A 27,475-nucleotide genomic window follows, 5' to 3' on the forward strand; every position below is an offset into this window, starting at 1 on the left:
ATCTTAAACAAGGAAATAAAAGCTAGTATATAAGCCAACCAATTAACAGAATGAAAATGTATTAGCTTGGTTTCTTTCATACAATTATTTGAGTACAAAATTTATTTTTTATAATACGTCAACTAATTAATTAACTAATTAATAGAACGGAAATAATGCACAAGCTTGTTATCATTCAACGAATTACTAGAATTTAAAATACTTTAGCTTATTCTATTCTCTCTGTTTATTTTAACTGTTTTTTAACTGATGATAGGAAACCTGCATTTTCAAAATCTGTGCGCGTCTCTCTCTCTTTGTTTATTTATGGCATCATCTCCTCCGGAGCGGCGGGGAGTTGAGTTTCGAGAGAGGTTCATCCATATTCCTAAAATTCATGGGAAGCCATTTCGACCATTCTCATATTTGTACGACTTTAATCAGATGATATATTAATTAAAAACTCTAAAAACGCTAATTTTCGCATCTATTTTTCTGAATGGCAATTGCCTCGCACGCTGTAGATGGAAATATGCTTTATATCGAAAAGTGTTGCCACTCCTCGCTTTCGAATCGTAGAGTTTGTTAATAAAAACTTTGTTAAGTTTTACAAAATATGAAATAAAAATAGCATTGCCAAACATTAAATATATTATTATTGTACAAGGTCAGATTCTGACGTTGAAGAAAGCACGCGATTGCATGTAACTTCATTGTATGACGAAAGTTTTTCCTTAATGTCAGCATTATAAACTGCTGCTATTGGCAACTTTTCTGTTTCAGGTTAGAATACTTGACACGGCATGTTATTGCCAGGTTAATTCTTTTATTGATATAGAGAAAATCTTATATTTCATTCAATTTAATTCATGACGTCGTACGTATTAACCTGAGGTGCCAAAAGTTTTTGTTTCCTGGTTTGGCAGAAAAAAAAAACAAAACAAAAAAAAAAAAAAAAAAAAAAAAAAAAATATTACGAACTGGTTCTTGCTTGGAAATAATGAACCGATTTCATTCGCGTTGAGATTGTTAAATGCATTTTCTTTTTCAGGTGCGCATAGAACTTATAAATTTTGCTTTTTTCGCAGCCCACTCATCACTCATCTGGCGAGCTTACTCGCTGGTTTTATTATTTAATTTTCTGTAATGAGTTATAAAAATTTACAACGGTTTACATTTCATTGGTTAATATAGCTTTAAAAGTACAATTTCTTCATGAATTTGTGCTAGATTACACTCGTTATTTGATTCATCTATGAAAATTATACTTTTTTTTTTATATTTATATTTATATTGTGATTAAAAATATTGATGTTACTCATATCCTATTCTTTTTCATCAACTAAATTAAGTAAATACAAAATAAAATTCATCAGATTTTTCAAACATATTACTTTTGTTTCAATGTAATAGATTCTGCAGCCTATACAGGCGTGTTTCACATATCCTCCTGAATTTTCTGAATCTTAATATTTTTTTTTTTTTTTTTAATTTCAAATCTATCGAACATCTTTTATAATAAGAACGAAAAGAGAAAAATATATTGCACTTATAATTTGCATTTAATACAAATTGAATTTAAGACAGCAGTTTTTGTTAATACTCTGATATTTATTAAGAAGCTGCAAATGAAATTTAATTGAAGTATGCAATATGTGTTGAAATTTTAGATTTATTTTCTAGATATAATTCAACAAAATACATTTGAATTACAGCTCAATTTTTTAATATTTGGCTTTAAACATTTTAAATCAATTGAAATGAAGAGTAGGAAGTATTAAGAAGATGAAATTGAACTTTAGTACAAGTACCTGATAGTCCTGAATCTTGAGGTTAATTTTTTCAATGAAATTAAGCACAATACATTTGAGTATCAATTTAAAGATTTGTATTTAAACATTTTAAATCAAACCAAATGTACAGTAAATATAATTTTTAGAGCTCTTACATTTGAATGCGAAATACAGAGCTCTTAGTTCTCCCTAAAAACTAAGAATTTGTGATTCATGATTGATGTTCTAAGTAAACTGAAACTGCAGCAATGGATTTAACGAATGCTCCTATAATAAATAAGATTAATGTTTCAGAAACGTTCATTTAAAATGTTTAATGATTTTTTTAGGTGTAAATACGAATAATGGAAAAAGCTTGAAGTTTCGTGCTTTCTAATTTGGAATTTTTTTAAATATTCTTAGAATCTGATGCTTGGAAAATACCTTTCCTAATTCTCTAGATTCGCAATTTAGTGCTTCAGGTATTTTAACTCAAAATTTTAATTTTAATTTAGGAAGCATTCTTTCAGCAGTAAGATTTAGCATTCTTTAATCTTATTGCTGATTTTTGCCTTACTTGGATTGTAATTCAAGCTTTTAATTCCTGGGTATATGTTGATTGATACCTTTATAAGCTTTTGCACTGATTTAATTTCTTAAAACATTATTTACAACAATGCACGGATACAATTAAAAAAGAGGAGACAAGAAGATGTCAAATTTAAATTACTTATGATTACCTTTATATTGTCTACTTCTATTCATTATTTTACGCTTTAAAGAGCCTAACGTTAATGTCTTGGAATCCTCTAAATTATTGTCATTTTGAGTATTTTATAAGTATAGTTTTAGTATAAAGTCTAAGTATAATAATAATATTTAAGTATAATAATCTAGCTAAATTGAAAGTCCTTGGCAGCTAAAATACTTAGGAACGGTGTAGCAAATTCTAACTGAGTTCAAGTGAAAAAAAAAGTCCATAGAAGTGTTAAATTATTCTATTATTCAACTCATTAATAAGTCACAGATGTCCCCTCTTTGGGCTTAAAGGAAGTCTCCACTTGGACTTTAGATAGACACTTAAGATAGAAAATAACTAACTAATCTAATGCTAACTAAACTAAAAACTAGTCCAAGCTGTATAGAAATAACTAACAGAGTTAGCTAATTCAAGCTCACCGGAGAATACTAAAAGGCACCTAACAATACGCCGAACGTAATAAGATTTGGTTTAAAGCTATGACATAGCCAAAGTCAGAGTACGCTCTACTATGAACTTCTAAGCTCTTCTACTGAAGTGATGAACAGTTCAAATTAAATACTAGTTCTACCTAATTTACATAAAACGCGATCTTGGAAACTCATTCTGGCAGTGAATTTTAGGTGGGAAAACGAGAAATTAAAAGAAAGCGTATTTAAAAATAAAAATAACTATTAGGAAACTAAAATAAGCTTATATATAGCAGTGAAAATCCTTCTTAGCAGGTTTTGATATACAAGTGTAATTATCCAATGAGAAATATTTTATGTTAAAAGCTGCATGGAGTCTGTTACTGTGCTACGAAATGCGAGAATCCTAAAAATGTTTATAGAGATTTGAACAAATAGTTACATATTTACATAATCTGCAAAAGTATTATATATAAAATTATAAACTGTATCAGCATTTCATTCGATAGTACATTTTTAGCAACAGTTCTATGTAAATATGTTGATAACAGTTTAAAACTAATAGGCTAAGGCTTTATGTAAGCACAAATTTGTATCTAATGTATACTATTATGACGGTTACTTAAGCGTCTCACTTTTCGGTCCAATGCAGACTTGAATAATGTGAATTAGTTTTTCTACTGAAGTGATGAACAGTTCAAATTAAATACTAGTTCTACCTAATTTACATAAAACGCGATCTTGGAAACTCATTCTGGCAGTGAATTTTAGGTGGGAAAATGAGAAATTAAAAGAAAGCGTATTCAAAAATAAAAATAACTATTAGGAAACTAAAATAAGCTTATATATAGCAGTGAAAATAGTTACATATTTACATAATCTGCCATTTGTGCAAGCTGCCATTTGTGCAAGTACGCAATGAGTAAACAATAATATATTACCCAATTTTAACAATTTAGGTTTCCTGTAAAGCTTCTATTATGTTTGCGAAAGACAAAATAAATTGAAAAATGTTTTATCTGCTTAATAGTTTTAAACTGAGCATACGAAATTTTTAATACTTTTTATATATATTTTTTGAAGTAATACGTTTCATTGAGATTAGTTAAAACCAAACATTTGCGTTTTTATAACACAAAAATGTAAATAACGTCGTCAAATGCTAGTACAACTGGCATATTTGAACGAAATACTGCTTAGCTTTATATATATGACCGTTAAATAGAAAAGTCCACTGTTTCAGTTCTAACATTTTCGAATAGACATTTTAGTAGCCCCAACAAAAATGGAAACTAAAATTAAACAGGTTTTCATTATTAACCATGTGTTTATATCTTCACAAGGAATCATTAATTCCCAAGCTGCAAAAGTATAAAAAATATCAATCACTTCAGAAAATAATAAACATTTAAATTTTTGAAGGAATAACTAATCATCACATATGTGATTTGAAAATAAAATATCACTTTCTGCATTAATTTAATTCTAAAAGTGTCAATGATAATTATACTTACATTTAAATTGCAATTTATATTTTTCGCATATATATTTATTAAATTAGGAAGAAAAACTACATCGATTAATAACAAGAAAGCTATCTGCTTGGTGCTCTAGATTAATACAAGAACCATAAAACCTACAGAAGCTGATAAAATCGTGTTTTCATTTAGTCGTTCCAAAAAGTTCCATAAATGAAATATCAAAGGCTTAATCGAAAACATAAAGCCAAGGCAGAGTGTGTTATCAATAAATATATTTCATATTCTTATTCTTTGGATACTCGTAATTGCATTCAAGCATTAATTTCAGCAGAATTTCTGATTAAAAGAAGGAAACAATGTCTCTTTAGCAAAATATCAAATCCCAACGTATTTTCGAATTTGTAATAGGCTTTAGAAATGTTCAAAGTAACTGAAAAAAAAAAAATAAATAAATAAAATAAAATAAAAAAAAAAAAACATTATTTTTTTAATCAAATATAAATGTGACATCTGCGTCCGCAGAAAAAACGGCTGTCAGTAAACTATTTACACTTATCTCAATTAAACTAGTACAGTGTTGTAAAGATTGCTACAATCCCCCCCCCCCGAAAAAAAAGGAGAGGGAGAAAACTTTCTTTTCTATGATTTACTTACCTTTCTCTTCATGTTTCTTGTAAGAATTCTGTTGGTGACCGTTCCGCAATTTTTCCGACTTCGAGTGATATATGTCGACGCCTTGCGAATTCACGATTGACGATGGCGGAGGAATTTCTAAAAAGGGGGGAATAAAGAAGACATTATAATAAAAGTAAAAGAACATGATAACATAAAGAGACCTATGTAAAATAAAACTTTCTTTGGGATGAGAGTTTTCTACCGCAGATACCGCTTTCTGCTACCGAGAACATGTAAGGGTTTTGAATATCTTTTAAGTATATGCATTAATCATGAAAGACTGGAGAGAGAGAGTTTGGAAACCGAGCCTAGTGATCGTAAGCGATGGAAAAGCAGAGATCTGCAATCAGAAAAAGAAGAGAAGGGCATTATGTTGTAGTCGGATGGGAGAGTAAGGGAACATAAATAAAAATAAAGAGTTATGTCAAGATGTACAGCCCAGATTCGTGATAAAATCTCATTTTGTAACATTTCGTTTGGTTTCTTTCCTTTCCTTTTATTCTTTCATAGCACTTTTCTTCTAATATGAAAAGTAAAATCAGTTTTGAACTTTTGGCTTTTAAATTTGCAAGTTACTTTTAGTAATGCATAACTTTGCACACTGCTAAAGCTACCTTTATAGGGTGCTCATGTCTTTAATTGAAAACATAAAAGTGAAATGAGGTATTCTTTACTAGGTTATTTGACGATTTGCTATTAGTTCGTATGTACATGTGTTCTGTATTAGCCTGTACGCATATGAGCTTTATATTATTCTCTATGTACATGAGCTCTGTATTAGTCAGTATGTGTATGAGCTCTGTCTTTATAAGCATATGAGTTATGTATTAGTCTGTATGCACATGGGTTCTGTATTATTCTGTATACATGTGAGCTCTATATTATTCTGTATGTACATGAGCTCTGTATTAGTGGGTATGCATATGAGCTCTGATTAGTCTGCATGTATATATGAGATCTATATTATTTTATATATACATTAGCTCTGTATTAGTCTGTATATATACGAGCTCTGTACTAGTCTGTATGTATATGAGCTACGCATTAGTTTATATGTACATGAGCTCATGCTATGAGCAGCTATACTTTAATTCATTCTTAGATATATGTTAATTCGATAGACGATCTCTTTGTATTTTGAGAGCATCCAAATATATTTTCTCTTCCTTTATCTAAAAAAAAAAAAAAAAAAAAAAACGTATTCTACACTATCCTGTTAAGGCAAAATTGCAGTATGGTTGGGCAAAAAACTATAAGATAAAAGCAGGAAAAATTTAGACACTGTAATTAAATCATCAATGAAAGCTGATAGATTTCCATGCGGAAACACTTCAAAGAAAAACAACTCAGAACATTTTTTGCATCATTTTATAGCTAAGAGCACATTTAAAGTAAAGGAAAATACCTTTTTTTGTTGCTTTAAATGTACTCTTAGCAATTTTAGAAATTTAGAAACTTTAAAATGAATTTCAGAAAGTTAGAAACTTTAAATGAAATTTTAGAAACTGTAAAATGTTCTAAAACAATTTTAGGTATATTAATTTCCACATTTTTAATAGGTGATTAGTATACAAACTCTCTCAACCTGACCGGTCTTGAAATGCTGAAGTCTTTTTGACACATTTGCAGCAGAAATCACAAAGAACACAGTATTCTGATAAATCGTTGGAAATTAAATTTCAGACGCACAGAATTTTTCAAATCTGTTCTCCTGCAAAATGTATATGAATGTATGTATATATGAAACTACATGGAAATAAAACTCACTCTTATAATAATTACATATTCAGATTGGAATATTACACTTCAGGTAAGACTGAACAGCAAATTTCTTGCTGCTTCGTAATTTTCAAATTGAATAATTTTGACTCAGTCCTAATTATTGTTAATTGATCAGAAATTTGTTTATTTCCCTTTAAAGGTCACATAATTTCCTATAAATGCCGATAATTACTTAATGATTTAGCTGCATTTTTCTCTTTTATTTACTCTATTTTAATATTTAATTTTAAATATGCTTTCCAAAGGATATAATATGTTCAATAATCTACTAGAAAATAAATTATTATTTTATTACTTTGAAGCTTTATCACAGGTATTAGGTAATTTATTACTAATAATTACTTTATATATATAATTTTACATAAGTTTTATTTAATTTTAGCATTTTAATAGCCTTAGTAATGACCAATAGTAAAACCTAAAAATACGTAGCAAAAGTTATTTTATCTTACGGCAGTAAGATATGATAGATAGATAGATTCACAGAAGAGATAGATTCACTGGAAACATGGAAAGATACAGTTGACCATTTGCTTGAATGGTTTCGCGGAGGATTCTCAAAACAAAATAGTTTGTAATCACACTACACACGATAAAAATAAAGAGCATTTTTATTAATATGTCAGTAATAGATTTCTGGATAAATTACCAGGCTTTTGTAGCCGATGGTTGTCTAAAAATATCTGGAAACTTTTCTATGAAATATCAGATGTAGTTTCTCGGAAGTATTTAATGGATTAATGTATTCTCATAGAAACTTTTAGAAACATTTCTTAAACTTTATGTTTAGCATTCTTGGCTAACATACCCTGCTAGATCTACGTTAAAATTTGGGTATTGACTTATCGCTCAAACTATAAGGTGAATGCACAGAAGAAGGGTGTAAAATCTCTTCTAATGAACTCAATAATTTACAGTTGGCATGGACTTACGTGCTTACACTTACACCAGCCACTTGTGGTGAGGAACGTAATGATAACAACTAAACAAAAAGGAAACCTAGTAGTTCAGGACTACAAAAATTAATTTAAACTAGCAGGATGACTCAGAAACCTACAATGACCTGATACTAACTTCGGTGCCAAGAATGCGAAGCCGAGATTCAAAATTCAACCAGATGGTGGAAATAACAACGTGAGCACTCAACAGCGAAAACACGCTCTGACTAGACTTTTCGTTACTTCAGTATAAACACACACTGCCGTTCACCCTAGCTCATTTATATCCTGGCGAGGAAAAGCGACGGATATCAGAAAGGACTCTAAAGGCTAACAGATTAAAATAACTATTAATAAAAATAATATACCTCACAAAACAAATTCAAATTATTACTATCATTATATTCTATTTTCGGCCAACATTTTTAAGTCAACTTTACGTTCCTTGTATTTGTGTTTATTAAGCAAAAACAACACTTCTAATTTCTGAAAGCTAACACAGATTGAACTTTGTGTTTCAGTTAACTTAGAAAATCATTTTTTATCTCAGATTCAATATTCTGCTTCTAGCACGATTTCAAACTAAATGACACCTCGTAAGTGTTTACAAACGTAACGAGTGTCCTCGACAAATCAATGAATTAGCGAAATTTGTGGTAGCAAACCAAATTTTGAAGCAGAAATAAAAATAATTATTAATGGAACATTGATTAACCCGTACTTGGTTAAAGATCTTTATAATGTCTTTAATAAATTAGATCAAACATTTAATACATTCGATTAAATTAAAAAATATATATAGCCATTAAACTAATATTAATACAATTCAATATATTACATGAAACAAATAAAGCATTTCTCAGGATATTAAACAATTCCAAATCATTCACTCGCAGATTTTGCACAATATGCTAATATTCATCGGTGTTCGCATTTATGTAACTTAGCTTTTCTCGCGCCATTTCCAAAATTCATTTGCATTCTCTGCAGCTTATCATTTTCATTGGCTTATCCAAATCCAGACCAAATGGAAATACATATTAATGTATAGATAATAGCTGGAATTCAGGAATATATAGAAGTAATAATAATTAGAGATGAGTCAAACATCTGCATTACAATTTCAATAATAGATTTCTGTACACGACGTCTATTACCGTAACTAAACACCTGGAGAATATTACTCGTCGAAGAACTGAAATGCAGTGTAGTAAGGTACATAAATTTCATTAAAAGAGTGAAATCAGAGTTGATGATGCAAATGGCCATGAGATATTACGTTTCCAAATGGCGTAGAACACAAGTTATATTTATTTGATGAATAGAAGATAGGGGAAACTATGAGACTTCCTCGAATACTTGTTTCAGAATACTTGTTTCTACACTTTTGATTTTGTTGTTTTCTGCACATGAAGTACTTTTTGTTGTGTATTATAGACTGACTAAATTCACTATTTTGCATTTAATCTTTAAAGAAAGTAGACATTAATCCTGCTTCCAACGTAAGAAATCTATTAGGTGCTTGAAATCCGCATTGCAGCTATTTTTAGGTTTTTTAATTACCATTTTGCTGAAATAAGAAATCAATATTTTAAATTAAAATAATAGTAATCGTGTGTTTTTACAAAAATACTGAGAATTTATTTGAAGCGTAAGCAAACAGATGTGAAATTAAGGTGTGGTGTGGTGGTGTGGTGTATTTAATTATGGCCAAGCACACGAGGGCTATCTGCCTAAGGGGAGGGATGCTTTCGTGGAGGAGTTTCTAAGGGAAACTGGCTCGTATATACGTTACGCATGGGGAAAACCACGAAAACGCCCATCCAGCCAGCCCGTTCGCGGGACTCGAACCTCGGACCGAACTACCAGTGTTCAGCGACTTTACCGCTTGGCCGCTGGTGTGAAATTCAGAACAGATGCTATATACTCGTATTTACAAGTATAATTTTGTATAATTGTGTATGCTTTTGAAAGAAGAAATCAAATATCAGTTAGCTTGTATTAAAAAAGCTACGTTTTTGATGTGAGAATCTAGCGGCATTTTTTTTTTTTTTTGCCATTTAATTTCTGAAAATCTGAACTTAGTTTAAGTTAGTTCTGAGATAGTTAGCTTAGTTCTGAGATAATTCTGCAAAAATGAATACCTAGTACTAATAGTAATGTGTACTGTTTTATTATTTAATCCCATTTAAAAGTATTTATGTGAAAGAATACGTTTAACTTTAAAACATTTGCATTCGACGAATACGTTGACATAATGCATTGGGTTTCAAATGCATAATGCAGTGGGTTGATATAATGCATTGGGTTTTTTTCGGTACTTTTTTGTTATCGGAAGCGGATTTAGAGATGTATACGTGTGTATACACATGTACACATATACACACATTCATACATGTATACACACATGTATACATACATATTTCTGAATTCGATTCTGATAACAGAAAAGTACCCATTTCTAATATGTAAAGAAAATTTCGTTTCGCAATTCAAATAAAAGCTTAGCAATAATATTGAATCACCTAATGCCAAGATATTTTTCCCACTATTTTGAAGTTATTGAAATAACATTTATAACGTTTCTTTAAACGAAATTACCGTTTCTATAACCTTAATATAATTTTAATTAAAATTTTGTAACTTCAAATTATCAGCGATTTACAAATTTCCGTAAAAAAAGATTAATTAATCGATCTGTTACCGCTAGTAAAATGACATCAAAGCTGAAAGTTTTGAAATTAAATATCCCGGTCATTTTTTGTCGTATGGCAACTTCTAATTTTAATTTTTCATAATGTATATAACTTTCCCAAATTTAAGTATGGAAACCATGAGACGTCCGTAAGAGCTAAATGTCGTTATTTGTAAAAAATGATTTTTTTTAAAAAATGTAACATTGAAAAAACATGAATATTTTCGTCATTTAAAACACTTGTATAATTGGAGGTGCAGTACGACTAATGATTGCTAAATTAAAGGACGGTTAAGAACTTTTAGACCAGGTAAAATAATGAGTTCGTATACATATATACTATATGACTGGTTCTGCCGATTACCAAAAACACAACTAGGTGTTATAATAGAAGCCACATGCAAAATTTCAAAGTTCTGTAGCTAGGCTTTTTTTGAGTTATGCGAGATACATTCATACATGCGTGCAGACGTCCCGAAAAATGACTTTTGAATCCATTTTAAAACAATTTTGCAATCCGTTTTAAAAATAGAGTCCTTTATTCCGCCCGTACATACTGGCGTCACACAGAAAAACCGTCCAAATAAATTCCGGGACGGCCAAAATGAATATTTTTGTTGAACCCGAAATTGATCCCCGAAATGTTTTACCATAGCAATACTTCCTGTACTTCATTCAAGGAAGTAAGAGTGGTTTTCTCACATTGATCTAACCTCACGTTAAATAAGGATGCGCACTGTATTATATTCTTCAAGAAAAATTCTGCAGTAAGAACGCATTTTTCAATTCGCAGTCTTTTTTTTTTTTTTGTTGTTGTTTCTTTTTGTAGCATAATAGCTAATTTCTAGCTGTGAAGTAGAATGGTTTTAAGGAATACTTGAAAGATCAACATTTTATAAAATATAAGCATTTGAAATTATATAGTTTATAACGTTGCGCGCCTCCAACTTGCACGCAACCAAGGGGTGACTGTGAAAACAGTATAACACACAGAGTCTTGTAAAGGGTTTAAGTCCCTTTTTATTCAACGTAATAAATTACAATTGCGTGCTCTTGACGCTTACAGACGGTGCCAACTCGGCAGTCAAATAAAAATAATAACCTGAAAAGAAACTAAAGACAAGATTCTAACTACGAGGCTCTCTAAAATAACTAACTCACCGCGTTTTACAATACCGCTGCTAATTCAGCAGACTTGAAGCTCACTGGAACGATTAACACTACTTCCCGCCAAGCACATAGGCCGAAACGCGGGGTTCTTCAATTCTCGCTAACTACCTCCGCGCTCGTGCAGTAAGAATATCACACACCGAACTTGTTTCCTCTCTATTTAAATCATACTACTTCCGCTGATAATTTGAATCCTTGCGCGTTCTACTAAAATTTACATATTCTGGCATTGGCAGTTCCAGGGGAAAGTAAGGCTTGACAGGAAAGATAGTTTAAACTTAAAATAAATGTTAGTTAAAATAAATATAAACCCTACATTTGCCGCTGCCAGAATTTGAAAAACTTGGAAGCAGGTCCTACAAACGACCTGTTGTAAGTTTCTCTAATTCTGAACTAATTGGCGAAAACCTCGTTTAAACAAAAAAAAAAAAAAAAAAAAATATCTTATGTAACCATTTGTATACTAAAATTCTGTTGATCGTTACAAAGCTCTCTTCTTACAGCAACTTTTCCTGGACTTCATCAATCAATCTTGGTCTTTCCTTCCAGCATCTAGAAGGAATAAGTATCAGTATCTTTCTACATACATTATAATTTACACTTTCTTGACACAATAATTTTTTTTTAAACGATTCGTTTTTCTTAGTTATTGCTTACTTCACATTCATTCAATTTTTCAAGCATTAATTTAACTTTACCCTGGCTCTCCACCGTGTGTGGTGTCAAACGGGAATATTCGTGTTTTAGTCTTAAAACACTTCCCCTAACCACCATGATTTGTTAGAATTCAACAACCAAATAGACACACCTTACTCGACATTCTACAACTCAATGAGCTACTTTAATATTCTTAAAAATTCAAATGTAGGTGGAGAACCCTACAAAACACATTCATTCTAACTTCCCCCTCATTCATCTTTAAACATGCAGGCTTTCGCTCTAAAGCATGACTTTATCTACAATTTACTACTTAAATTTTGACTTCATTGCTTTTAAGCATTCACTTTTAGCATCTACAATTTTATGCTTCTAGACTAAATTCTACTTTTACATAACATTCAAGTATTTACATACATTTACAAAAGTTTAATACATATGCTTTTTACAATTTACCATAAAATGAATAAGAGAAAATAAATTTTTACTTTACTCATTCTTCGCCAAGCTGGCGGCACTGAAAGTAAAATTCTTATTAATACAAGAATACGAAGTTATTTTTATCTTCGGCCAAATTTTGGCTTTAACATAACAGAATTAGTCTTTCGACCAACAGAAAATGCTTGTTTTTAGCTTTTACACTTAAAGAAAATAATACTTTTGCCTTAGCTAAATAAAGTAAAACAAAACTAAGTCTCAACCGAGACATATTGACTTCGTCAAAACATAGAACTTCGTACTTATGCATAACATTTCGGAACAAAAGAGAAAAAAAAAAAAATTATAGAAGGTTTTAACTTATCTTTGAGTTTTCGATGCTTGAAACTCCGTCATTCGTTTTTGGCAGAATTGGTCCCAAGTTAGAGGTTTCATGGATGTTAATCTTCTCCTTACTGTCCTCCGAGTGTCCTCCACCTGACTTTTTCTTTTGCGTCCTCTACATGCTGGCCTCTTGGCGGAGTAATCGTCTGGTTGTTTGCATTTCCGTTTCTCCCTGGGACGGCTGGTCTTGACGTCCTCCGGTCTGGAGTCCTTCTTGAATTTCTTCTGTTCCTCGTATTTTTGTGCCTCCTGTTGGCGTTTCAGTTTCCGGAACGGCGGCCTTGCTGGCACCTGACTCTGTGGCCGTGTGCGCGTTCTCCTTGATGTGTAATTTCTCCTGCTATCCTTTGTAGGTGGTGTTTTTCTCTTTACCACGGTTTCTTTACCCGGTGCATCTGTATTTTTGTTTTTCTTAAACGCTGGAGTTTGAAAATTATTTTTTTCTTTTTGATACCGACGTCCGGGTTGTAGAAGTGCTAGGTCTCTCTTCAGTTCTCTGTTTCTTGGGTGGTGGAATAGTTGTTGTAGTCTCTGGACCTTCTATTTCGTTTAGACTTGAGTCCTGCAAGAAACTTTTAAGGATTTCAAAATCATTTGGATTATAGTATTTTTTCACCTGGTCGGGACTTGCTTTACAGATTTCCCCTCTCTCGTTCTTAAGATATAAGACTACTCCTTTGATTTCCTGAATTACATAGGGGCCTTCAAACTTTGGAGCTAGCTTTGCCATAAAATTGTCTGGGGCACTTGATAAAGAAAATTTCCGCTTCAATACTTTATCCCCAACTTTAAAATCTGCTTCACAGCGTTTTCTATCGTAATATAGTTTCTGCCTATTTCTTGCCGTATCCGAGGTTTTAAGTGCCTGATCAATTAGCTTTTGCACATCTTTTTGTTTAAACTCCTGCTCTCTTTGTTGCACAAAGAATAATTTATCTAAAGGCGTAATTAATTTTCGGCCTAAGAATAATTCTGCTGGAGTTTTTCCCGTAGTATCATGATGTGCCGTTCTTAAAGCATAAGCTAATTCATTTATGTAGCCATCCCAGCGCTTGTGATGTGTGCTAACGTAACTGCGAATTATTTTTACAATGTTTTTATTAACTCTTTCTGCTATGTTAGCCTGTGGTCTATACGGAACCATTTTGATATGACGTATGCCAAGTCCATTGCATGTGTTTTCAAATATTTGACTAATGAATTGTTTTCCGTTATCGCTAATGACTTTTATCGGTGCACCGTATTTTAAAATGTATCTGTGTAAGAATGCATCTGCGACTGTTTTTGCTGACGCGCGTTTAAGAGGAACAATTTCTATCCATTTTGAAAAATGATCTACTATTACTAAAAGAAAACGATTTTTATTTAACTCGCTCTGGGGGAAGGGACCAAGGAGATCTATGCCTAAAATTTCATTCGGAAATGTAGCGCGAATGCTATTTAAGTACCCGGCCGGGTTGTAATTAATATCATTTATTAACTGACATTGATTGCAGGACCTGACATACGCCATTACTATTTTGTATAATTGCGGGAAATATACCGCCTCGCGTACCCTTTTTAAAGTCTTTCTGACCCCTAGGTGGCCCGCTGTTTTTTTTTCGTGCAACTCCTTCAAAATGCTTAATCGAAGCGAGGCTGGGATGACTGGCTTATACTCAAGATTTTCGTTTGTTGTTTTCGTATAAAATAATAAATTATCTATTATTTCATAGTTTTTTGCTCTATTTCTTATCGCATCGATATCTGTATGCTCAAAGCTTTCGGGGTCTTTCAAATAAGCATAGATATTTCCAAATTCAGGATCAGCTTTCAGTTCAGTAATAACCGTATCTCTAGAATCTAAAATTTTTGAAGTCAACACAGCGCATTTAAGTTCATTTCCTTCATCGTCCAGTTTTATACGAGAAAGTGCGTCAGCTACATTGTTTTCCTTACGCGGTTTAGATTTTATTGTGATATTATATTCTTGGAGTTTTAAAGCCCATCTTATTAAACTGGGCGTTAGGTTTTTCCCCGAGTAAAGTCTACCAACAGCCGCATGATCTGAAAAGACTGTTACTGGCGATTTGCCGAAATAAACTCGAAATTTGTGTACAGCCATTAATACGGCTAATGTTTCTCTTTCTGTAGCTGTATAATTCCTTTGTGTCTGATTCAACGTTTTACTAAAAAATGCCAGCGGATGGTTATTTTGCATAAGAACCGCACCCACCGCATAGTCTGACGCATCTGCCGCAATTTCCAGGTTCTCGTCCCCCTCAGGGAATTTTAAAAAAGGGGCATTAATAAGCGCTTCTTTTAATCTTTCAAAAGCTGTGTTAGCTTCCGCTGTCCACGTAAACTTAGCCCTTTTTCTTTTGATTACTAAGAGTGGTTCAACAATATTAGCGAAATCTTTTATGAAAGATCGATAGTAAGAACATAATCCAAGGAAAGATGAAAGTTTCTTGGCGGTGTTGGGCGGTGGGAAATTCTTAATAGCTTTTATTTTTGAATCTTGCGTTTCTATACCCTTTTGCGAAATTTTATAACCGAGATATTTATGTTCTTTAGTTGCGAACTTGCATTTTGAGGCGTTAATTGTAAGACCGGCCTCTTTTAATAATTTAAAAACTTGTTCGAGGTCATTAATGTGTTGTTCCAACGTACTACTCGTTATAATTATATCATCTAGATAAATTAAAGTTGATTTTCCTAGGACAGGCTTTAGAACAATGTCCATAGCTCTCTGGAATGTTGATGGGGCCCCACACAACCCAAAGGGCATGCGTAAAAATGCACAAGTGCCCGATTTTGTTATAAACGCGGTTTTGTGTATATCTTCGGGTCTCATAGCTATTTGATAGTAGCCAGACGTTAAGTCCAAAGTAGACATATATCTTGTCGATTTGATCTGTCTAATGATCTCGTCTATAACCGGCAAAGGGTAAACTGGAAATTTGGTAATACTATTTAGTTTTCTGTAATCAATAGCAAACCTCCAAGCCCTTTTATCCGAAGGAGGAAACTCGTTCTTTTTCCTACATAGTACGACTGGACTCGCGTACTCACTATTTATGGGCGTTATTATTTTATTCTTTAACATCTCCTGAATATGTTCTTCGATGATTAGGTCTTTTTGTTTATCATAACGATACGGTTTAGTCCTACAAGGTTTTTCGGCATTTAATTGAATCTTGTGTGTTACTATCTGGCAGTTTCGTGGTTTTTCTGAAAACAAATGAGAAAAATTACTCACCACTTGCTGTATTGCTTTACTTTCATGGTCATTCAGATGGCTAAGGTCCACTTGAGGTGTCTCCACAGGTTCCACCACCCTCTGGTCCATCTCCAACACCACGGAACTATCTTGAAAATTTAATTTGGCCCTCGCGGCCCTTAAAAAGTCCATACCTAAAATAAGAGAGTGTTGTAGATCTTTCACCACAAAAATTAATACTTTGAGACTTTCCTCTTTTACCTGTAAGTTTAATGATACTTTCCCGATGCAGTGACATGTTTTTCCTTGCGCCGCTATAATTTCCGTATTTTTGGTTTTAAACAATCGTATCCTATAAAAATTCTTTTTAAAGAAATTTTCACTCATAAAATTTCCTTCTGCTCCTGTATCGATGAGGGCTTCTACTGGTACATCGCCAACCAGGACTTGTATAATTGGTAGCTGTGAGTTTTTTACGATGACCGTGTTTAAATGTCTATTTGAGGGTTTTTTTAAAACTTCCGGGGTCTGGACCCTCCCTTTCACAGGCCCCTCTACTCGTTTAAAGCTTTCCTTTCAATCTGTGTCTTCTGGGTACGCGGATGTTTATTTTCAAATTTTCTTTTTGGGCCTTGACCTTCGAGTTTCGATGCGTTAGCTTGATAATTCTTTCCCCCATAAGAGCGATTTCCATTTCTGGTTTCCTCCTTCCTTCGGGTACTTTGAGAATATTGTTTCCACTTTCGCTTTTTCCGCTATTCTGCGATTTTGAAACTTCACCGCCAATTCGAAAAGTTCCTGCAATGTGGTTGGGTTTCTAATTTCAAAGTAGTCTTGAACAGCGGGTAACAATCTTGGTAATATTATTTCAATGATCTCCGCATCGGGTTTCTTTCCATACAGCATATCCGTTAGCTTGATTTTTCGTAAAATAAAGTCCGTCAATTGTGCTGTATCCCGTTGATAGAAACTATATAGTTCGGCTTCCAGCCGTGCGCGGTCTTTCACTATGGGGAAGGCCTTTACTAACGATTTTTTGAAATTTTCAAATATATATGCCGGGCTTCCAAATTCCCCTAATAAAAATTTGCCTATGTTTTTCCACCATAGCGCGGCCTGTCCTCTTAGTGCTGATGTGGCGATGGCAACTTTTTGTCTTTCAGGCACAGGGTAGAGCTGAAAGTGGTTTTCTAGACCTTCGAGAAATACCGCCACCGAATTTTGTCCGTCGAAATAGAAGTTTGGCTTGATTGATGCTCTCAAAGTCTGGACCAGGTATCCAAATCCTTCTAACTGAGTTGTCATTTCTTGGTGTTGTCCAGCGGCTTCCATCCAGTTTTCGGCCATTTCAGTTCGATAAGTGTTCGCGTGCCAATATAACGTTGCGCGCCTCCAACTTGCACGCAATCAAGGGGTGACTGTGAAAACAGTATAACACACAGAGTCTTGTAAAGGGTTTAAGTCCCTTTTTATTCAACGTAATAAATTACAATTGCGTGCTCTTGACGCTTACAGACGGTGCCAACTCGGCAGTCAAATAAAAATAATAACCTGAAAAGAAACTAAAGACAAGATTCTAACTACGAGGCTCTCTAAAATAACTAACTCACCGCGTTTTACAATACCGCTGCTAATTCAGCAGACTTGAAGCTCACTGGAACGATTAACACTACTTCCCGCCAAGCACATAGGCCGAAACGCGGGGTTCTTCAATTCTCGCTAACTACCTCCGCGCTTGTGCAGTAAGAATATCACACACCGAACTTGTTTCCTCTCTATTTAAATCATACTACTTCCGCTGATAATTTGAATCCTTGCGCGTTCTACTAAAATTTACATAATCTGGCATTGGCAGTTCCAGGGGAAAGTAAGGCTTGACAGGAAAGATAGTTTAAACTTAAAATAAATGTTAGTTAAAATAAATACAAGTTTAAGAAAATTTGTTTATAGGGGGGCTAAGATTAGATTACATAAGATTCATAAGTTCAAAATTAGTAAATCCCATAAAAAGAAAATGAACACTGCAATAAAATAATCACTAAATTCAGAAGATGTTTTATATGGTACGAGAACAAGTCCTAAAGTTTCATTTCAAATAAAAGACGATGGCAACTAATTGCATGAAAATTATACATTTGGATCTAACCTGCTTTTAGCCCTTTATACAGCAACGTTCGCAATTGAAAACATTAAAAAAAGTATTTATATTGTTTTTTTTTTCATATTTTAAGAAATAACTCATTAAATTCATTGCTAACTGACTGAAACTCATTTCTAAAACTATTTGCTTCAACGAAAAATAAAATATATTTATTTTTTATTTGTTATACACAGATATTTTATGAAGTTCATATTGAATTTTATTTACGCTTGAAAATAAAATCTGCAGCTTCTCTTTGATGGCACATTACGTTTATTGTTTCGTTATATAATGCATAGCAGATACACGATTAAAAAAGATATCATGCAAATCTATGCATTCAGGAGAAGACGTAAGCTGTGCTACAGAAGTATATTGAAGTTCTAAATGTCTTACAAAATGTGATACTTTGAGCTATAATTTTTAATTTAAAAAGCACATTTATATTTTGTAATTCACTCTGGAGAAGTTAATAGCATAAATATTTATTACCAGTTTCCCATCAAAAGTGTGGATCATTTGCCTTGGAGATATTTAACAATATCAGGCGATAAAACCAATAAATCAATTTTCGTTGAAATGTTATTGCTTTAGCACAATGTCTTAACATTACTGCATCGCCAATTAAATATTCTCTTTTGTTCAATTTCTTTCTGGCTATAGCTCCAAGCCATGTTATGCACGCTAGGAGAGAACTCGGATATCAAGAGCCACTTTAATCATCCCTTTCACTTTTCATGGAAGCAGGAGGGGACCGAGAAATCACCACGGGCATCAAATCTTAATTAAAACTTTACCCATAATTAAAGGTTATGGATTTTAAACGGTAACTGTTATACAGTTGTCTGGGTAAACTCTTCAGATAGAGAACATGGAGTTAAAATGGAGACGCCTGGTTTAATGTGGCAGACTTTATTCTGGAGAATGTTTGAACACGGCTATGATCTTTTTTCTTTCTTTCTTTTGTGGATGAAATACTAACTAAAACAACTTGCACCAGATAAGACAGTCTTCCCACAGATGTTAAGTATATAAATTGCTCGAGGTAACTAGGCGTGAACGAGTTGTAGTAAGTTCGCCTTTCGGATATGCTGTTTGGTAAATGCAGCATATTAAGGTTCCAGAGAAAACCGTTGCAGCTGATTAAACTGTCTGAAATGAATTGTCTAAAATAGGAGACATAAATGTAAGTTGACTATGAGGATTAGAGACTTAGGTCAATGTAGGAATTCATTTAATTTATTTATGTCGACACGGTTTTAACGTCAGATTTAGTTGTGCTAAAATTCCAAAAATGTGGTGTCAGTAGCTAGTTCAAGCAAAACAATGTTCAAGCTGCCATGATAGCATCTAGTTTTCAATAAATCGGCTGTTATATTTAACACCTGAGTTATCATCAATATCTAAATCACGGCATACATAAGCACATCATTTTAATATTATACACGTTAGAAACTTAAAAATAAAGTATCATAAAGGAAAATATATTTGACCAAAAATATTAAATAGAGTATTTTAAGAATCTTATGCATATTAGATTTTGTGAGGTTTAGATATGTTGAATGGGATTTTATTTAATTTGATAGACATTTATTTATAAAGTCTGAGAAAATATACGATATATTAAAACTTTAAATAAAACTTGTATCTGAAAGAACTATATCCTATTAAGAAAAGTTGTAAAATATTCGACATTAAACTTTGTTGACTTTAAGGTATTATTACCGCCAAGAAGCTTTTATTCATTTTATACTTTCTTCATGTGCTAGTTTTAATATTCCACATAAAAACCTCAGTTTCATAAATATCCAATATTATGGGCAAGTCATGCAAATGAGGAATTACTGAACCTCGGAAAAAGTTGTGACTTAAAAAAGAAGCTTTTCCTTCTTTCGGAGTGAATATAATCCGTTCGTGATGAACTTAAATAGCTTAATACGAAATTTATGATCCCGTAAAAAATGTTTCATCGTTCATTAAAATTTCTCCGGCATAGGAATTCTCGGATAATGAATTCAGGGACGTCAGGAAGTTGTTAAATAATTGTACAAATATTTTTCTTTCAGTACACAGTTCCATTAATAATTTTAGCCATTTTCCATGTCTTCCATTAAAATAGTTATATTTTGGGGAGTAAAAATAATTATATTTTATAGTGTATTATAGAATATATATATATATATATATATATATATATGAGATTTTATTCAATTGCTGTTAAATTTTACTTCCTTCTAGGAAGTAATGAGAGCGAAAATTTCTGGGTATCATATTTCAACGAAAATATCTATTTGGACCGCTCTCGCGTCTATTTAAATGATGTTTTTGAGTGACATCAATACGTACGGACAGAATAAAGAACTCTTTTTCCCTATATGGATTGTGTAATGGATTTAAAAATTTATTCAGAAGAGATTTGTTTTCGTGATGTCTGTGCGTATATACACGGCTAAAAAAAAAAAAAAAAAAAAAAAAAAAGGACAGTTTTATATCTCTCTTCAAATTGCTTTCTTCATGTCTCAAAAGCGCGACTTAGGATATATATTAGATTTATATATAGCACTATTCTAACATAGGTATTTTGACACAAAATCGGACTTTTTCTGAAATAACATACCAATATTTTTACATATTTCGATTCTACAACTCAAATTACGCCTAAATATGTAATTTTGTAAAATTTAAAGCGAAATTTACGGAGAAATTCACAAATTTATGTTGGCAGTTTTTTCAGTTTGCGCCAAGAATAGTTCACTTGGCGAACTTCTTAATATATGGCAACCTAGTTTCCTTTCCCGTGAGAGGGAAAAAAGTCACCATCGTTCCTTTTTTAAAAATAATATTCTTTATATTATATTTTTAATTATAACTGTTATTATTTTAAATAATTTTTTCTTTTTCGAATTTCATTTTAATTGCTTAAGTTGCATGGTTATTTCGAATAAATGTTTTAAAAATTCCTATTTGCCTATTCGAACTGCGTAAATAAAGGAGCAGCGTTTATTTTATTTTTTTTCAAATAGTTTTCTTTATATATATATATATATTTGTCATAGTTATTATTTTAGGTAATTTTAAAATTTCTATACTTTTCTTTTAGTTGTTTGTGTTGCATTGTCTCTTCAGATAATTGTTTTAAAATTTTCCATTTATTCCTTCGAACTGAGCAATTTTAAATATATTTATTAATATAAATTTTCCAGAATTTTATTTTATTTATTTTAATTGCGTTTCTTTCGGAAGAATACTTTGCAACCCAGACTACGATGCGTTTGAAAACTGCATATATTAAAAGAGAAAATACAGTAAAGCACAGTTAACACGCCTTTCAATGTTCCGTTCAGAAAAGATATATCTAAGTAAGTGTGTGTGTATTTAATTATGGCAAAGCACACGAGGGCTATCTGCCTAAGGGGAGGGATGCCTTTCGTGGAGGACTTTCTAAGGGAAACTGGCTCGTATACACGTTACACATGGGGAAAACCACGAAAACACCCATGCAGCCAGCCCGTTCGCGGGATTCGAACCTCGGACCGAACTACCAGAGTTCAGCGACTTTACCGCTCGGCCGCTGGTGGGCCCTATATCTAAGTAAGAGAGATGTATAACCAACATTTTAACTTAGGATGACTTGCATACACTGCTTTAAACAGATTTATCATTGTGCTCATTGCTTTACACAGTTTTATCCTACATTTGGTTTCTTAAAATGTTATTCATATTTTAGTCAAATATTTTATTTTTGAAATCCCAAGAATCAAATATCATAAGATTAAAATTTTTTTAATTTAAAAAAAAAATACAAATACTAAATTTTACACAAAAATTTATTTTTTCTTCTCTTTTTCTTCAGGCATTCTACTTTATTCTTGCTCTTTTTCTTTAGGCATTCTGCAAGTATATTAAAAAGTATCCAACTTTTCGAAATAATCTTGGTATTTCTGACAATCATTTTAAATAAAGTTATCGCCTTCCATTTCATAATGGCCCACAAACGGGCGAGGGGTAAAGTCGCTGAACACTGGTAGTTCACTCCGGGGTTCGAATCCCAGTAAACGGGCTGGTTGCATGGGCATTTTCGTAGATTTTCTCATGTGTACCGTGTATGCCAGCTGGTTTCCCTTAGAAAGTTCTTCACGAAGTATTTGGTCAGAGCCTTTATCATTCTTTAGAGGCTAAACATTTTGAAGGTATGAGATGAAAGGAAAGACTGGTTTCCTCAAGAGGTTTTGGTTTATTTAATTATGGCAAAGCACACTAGGGCTATCTGCGTAAGGGGAGGGATGCCTTCGTGGAGGACTTTCTAAGGGAAATGGCTCGCATACAAGTTACACATGGGGAAAAACCAGGAAAGCGCCCATGCAGCCAGCCCGTTCGCGGGATTCGAACCTCGGACCGAACTACCAGTGTTCAGCGACTTTACCGCTCGGCCGCTGTTTCATCAGTAGGAAAAAAAAAAAAAAAAAAAAAAAAAAAAAAAAAACATCTTTAGGTGACATCCACACACTGGATAAACTTCTGATTGAAACTACATCACTGGATAAACTTCTGAATTGACGTTTATCAAATTTAACGCCTTTAAATGGTAATTTGCTTGCTTCAAAGTTTCTTCTTATACAATCACTGTATGTTAATCAGAGTAATCAGAGTGTAATAAAAATAGATTATAGAATTTACGCTGATGCAACATTTTGTCTGACTGCACAACATGTAATGGAAGAGAAGGCTTGTAGAGATCTGTTTTTGACATTCCTCTAAAAGTAGGTGTCATACTCCTTTTGTCTCTTCAATGTTAAAAAACTTTCTTTTGAGAGGCAACTTTAGTTTTTGGGAAAGAAAAAAAAATCACAAGAAGACAAATTTGAAGAACATGCAGGACGATTGAATACACATACTTATTTTCGGAACACAAGCGGTTCTCCGACTAGTTATTGAATAATGAAAACATGCATTGTCATGCAATAGAAAACATTTGGAATACGTTTTCTGACTGAAAACGTAAGATTAAAAGTCATCTGCTTAATTCACAGCCATTTACAAGTCAACAGCTCGGGCAATTGCAGAATCGTTTTGATCCTGAGCTTGTAAGACAAACCTTATATCACTGGATTTAAACACTTCTTTAATCTTCCGAGAACATTCCTTCTTTATCTCATATTCCAAGAATATTAAGTTAATACAATTATTGCAAAAGAAATTGAATATTCATTTGCACTACGGCTTGGTAGTTTACTAGCGAGTTACCAAAACTTAAATTCTGCTTTTTGCTTAAATTAGTTGATATTTTATGTTTTAAAACTTCTTAAATTCATTTAATAAACATCGTATCCTCGTTGTTAATTGAATCCAGAATGTTGGGTGTCGTTTATATAATTATTCTTACTTGTCCACAGAGCCTGCTGACTTACCCAGCCATTAAGTAGCTGCAGATCATTTCTACATAACCATTGAACTTCCATTAATTCAGTCTCTAGAGGGTTGTATGTTTATATCATAATTTGACTTTTATAAAAATGATTATTCTAAATTTTATGTTTATATAAAAATATACAGTGCTTTAAAAATATGGATTGTAGTATTAGCCGCTCTTTCAGCCACTTCATAAGCAACAGTTTCTTTAGAAATAAATTATGCAGTTAATGTCATAAAATATTTTCATAAAATTCAAATAAACATCAAACGAAAATTCTCAGTTTTAGACAATTCAATTTAAACCAAGTTAATGTAAAGTAGCAGACGATAAAAACCCGAAGGTAAAAATTTACTCTTACAAAAATTTACTCTTATTAAAAAAAAAAAAAAAAAAAAAAAAAAAAGGAAGAAAGAGAGAAAAAAAATAGTTAAAAATTTGAATATCTGTAATTTAAAAAAATAGCTCTTCATATAGTATTAATAAATATTTATTACGCATCATTGCGGGAAAATATTTTATATAATTAATTCTCCGTAAAATTTTACTTGAAATTTAAGGTTAAAAATAGCTGTGGCAATTCACTGTAACAGAAATCCATAAACCACATTTGGCGTTATTATCGCTCAAAAAAAAAAAAAAAAAAAAAAAAAGATGCCAAATTTCAAAACGTGAAAATATGTAAATTTGTGTATATCTTACAAAATTTTGAATAAAAAAGTCTAATTTTTTGCAGATATGCTTAAAAATACACCTACTTTAAGATGATGGTAAAACTTTTATAGGTTATAATTCAAAATGTTTTTCGAAAAATTTATAAAAATTATTTAAAAATAGAAATTTAAAAAATAAAACACAGAAAATGGGTAAATTTTATTTGGAATGAACCTAAATTTCGAAATGTGAAAGGAAAAATAATAAAAGTTTAATAAAAAAAGAGATATTAATAAATATTTATCAAATTCAATTAACATTGAGGAGCTAAAATTTTGAGAGCTAATATTTTAAAAACTACTCGTACGATTTTTACAAAACTTGGTATCCTGGCATAATTTGAGTCGTAGAATCGAAATATGGAAAAATATTGATATGTTATTTCAGGAAAAGTCCGATTTTGTATCAAAATACCTATGTTAGGTTAGTGCTATATATAAATCTAATATATATCCTAAGTCGCGCTTTCGAGACATGAAAAACGCATTTGAATTTGCGGCCTAGTAGAACGGGAGATATAGCACTGTCGCATTTTTTTTTTTTTTTTTTTTATAGTGTACATACGTATTTATCTCGCATACCTCAAAAACGAGTATCCTCAAGATCGTTGAAATTTTGTATGTGGAAAACTGCTAGAATATGTAACTGCGCAGCTCCTTCTCTTGGTTGCCATCCTTTGGTTGCAGAAGAATGGTATATACCAAAGTACAAACAGCATGAATACGAGCAATTAAATCACTGTCTGTAATCATAAAGTCTCGATTTACCAATTCTTTCAGTTGGTGCCACAGGAAGAAATCCAAAAGTGTCAGATCTGAGGATTGCGGCGAATATAAAACTGGACTCTCAAGTCCAATCCAGTGCTTGGGTATTCTGTATCTAGCCAATGACGTACAGAATACATTTTTATAATGCCAGATTTACCAGTTGGTTCTAGATGCGGGCTTTTAAATACGATTAAAAGGAGTGCTTGATGTCATTCAACGGGGCGGCCATGCATGCCGCGATATGCATGGTGGACATTTTTAACATCTTGCTATGTACATATCCACAAATACCGATGTTTCATGTTTCCAATATATTTTTCTTTCTTGCACCGAATAACACGTCATACTTTTCTTTCCCATTTATAAAAATAAGTGCCTAAATAAGTGTGCTGGTATGCCGCACACTTATTTAGGCACTTTTTTATGTATTCCAAGTAAGCAATCAGTCTGTGCAGAATTTGTGATGTCTTGATGGGATACCCTGTATAAATAATCCCTGTATTTCGAGAAAATATGACACGCTGCTGCTTCTTAAAACATAAAATTCTGCACTATTTTGTTGCACATACTTAAAGAGGCTTAACAAAATTAAATTTAAAAAAATAAGTAAAAAAAGGAAGTTTACACTTATGACGATACTTACTCATAAAAAGCAGAAAATTTTGTGGTTAAAAAATTACGTATTAAGGCATTTAAGTACCTTTCGAGGAAAATCAATGTTTGAATTTATTTATTTTATAGATCTGGATCAATGTGAAAAGCTTCAAGAAAATATAAGTCAATAACTCGGAAATGTCGGATGGTTTTAGTGAATTAAGGTAGCCGACCTCGTTCAAAAGGCCGATTTCGATTGAAAATCTCATTTTTGATTTAATATTTTTAAAACCATAACTATCTTATATATTCTTATATATTACTATATTCTTAGCTATCGAAAACTGCTTTTCTCTTCTTGATATGTTTATTAGAAGTGGAGATATATCGGTTTTTCTGAGATACAAGAAATCGGAAGTAACTGTCTGCCACATCGGAAGTTAAAGTTTAAAGGAAATAAATTAAAAGGAATAGTTTAAAGGAAGTAAATTAAAGGTGCAGTTTCCACTTTTTTCCTGTGTTATTTATAAATTAAATAATTTTAAGCATTTCGATATCTTTGGAGAATCTGGTAAAGTATTTTCTCTTTCACGTTTGGCAATAACGTTTCAAACTTATTGTTTTGGTGACACCTAGGTTTCGGTATTTTGGTTTTGTGTAAAAATTTTCTGCGCTAATTTAACAGCTAAAGATTCATTTTTTGCACTTTTTTTATTCTGTTTAATAATCGAAAATTCGAGAATGCCAAAATATATAGGTAGTCATTCAAAACAGAGAAAATTTTACTGCAACCGATACACTAAATATATGACTGATGATTCTGGTAATCACAATGAACTCAAACACCTGTTTGTGCTAGTGAGGCCTGGGGAACTAGTGTAGAATTGGGTAACCCTTCGATTAGCGACAATTATTATTATTATTATTATTTTAGCGATGAAATCTCATTTTTGGTTACCATGATAGTTTTAACTTTGTTTTAGCTTCTTGATTTTTTTTTTAATGAAAATAGATTGATGTGTACATGGACAGATTTAACGCAGTGCGCAATGCCTAGTTTGTGCAATTCTGGGATTTTTTTTTTTTTTTTTTTTTTTTAAAGTGAAAACAGATCGATGTGTACATGGACACACAGATTTTGCAATTCTTTGACTTCTTATTTTGGTTTTGTGTAGCAGCCACCTTGAAATTGTGCCTTCCCGACACCGATCTTGGCGTCAAAAAAGAATCGCCAAAAAACAAGAGATAGCTAGTAATATCCTTATAGTAAGTAATGTATGTACAATGTATGTAATAGCCTTATAATAGATAGCGCGTACTTATAATATTAATAGTAGTAATAATGAAAGCAATAGTGTAAAAGCAAAATCAGGGTCAAGCAGGTTATTGAAAAACGAAAGGCGTGATTGGTCTGACATAAAAGGTATTGTATTTTTAGATTAATATCTTTTTTTTTATGAAAAGAAAGCTTATCGTATAGGGCATTACTTCAGGAGCATTTCTGGTA

At 32.2% G+C, this 27,475-nt stretch overlaps 1 protein-coding gene across 1 annotated transcript in view; it reads right to left on the reverse strand.

The window, feature by feature from the left end:
- Positions 1-27,475, reverse strand: part of LOC118187358 (neurotrimin-like) — a 554,812-nt gene that overhangs the window by 36,180 nt on the left and 491,157 nt on the right. Inside the window, exon 7 of the mRNA XM_085818899.1 lies at positions 5,057-5,173. Within this exon, the coding sequence (XP_085675025.1) occupies positions 5,057-5,173 (117 nt within the window). The remainder of the gene's footprint in view (positions 1-5,056; positions 5,174-27,475) is intronic.

The sequence above is a fragment of the Stegodyphus dumicola genome, chromosome 6 (assembly GCF_044657685.1).
Source record: "Stegodyphus dumicola isolate Sdum_Otavi_A_Nest chromosome 6, ASM4465768v1".
Classification (NCBI taxonomy): Eukaryota; Metazoa; Arthropoda; class Arachnida; order Araneae; family Eresidae; genus Stegodyphus; species Stegodyphus dumicola.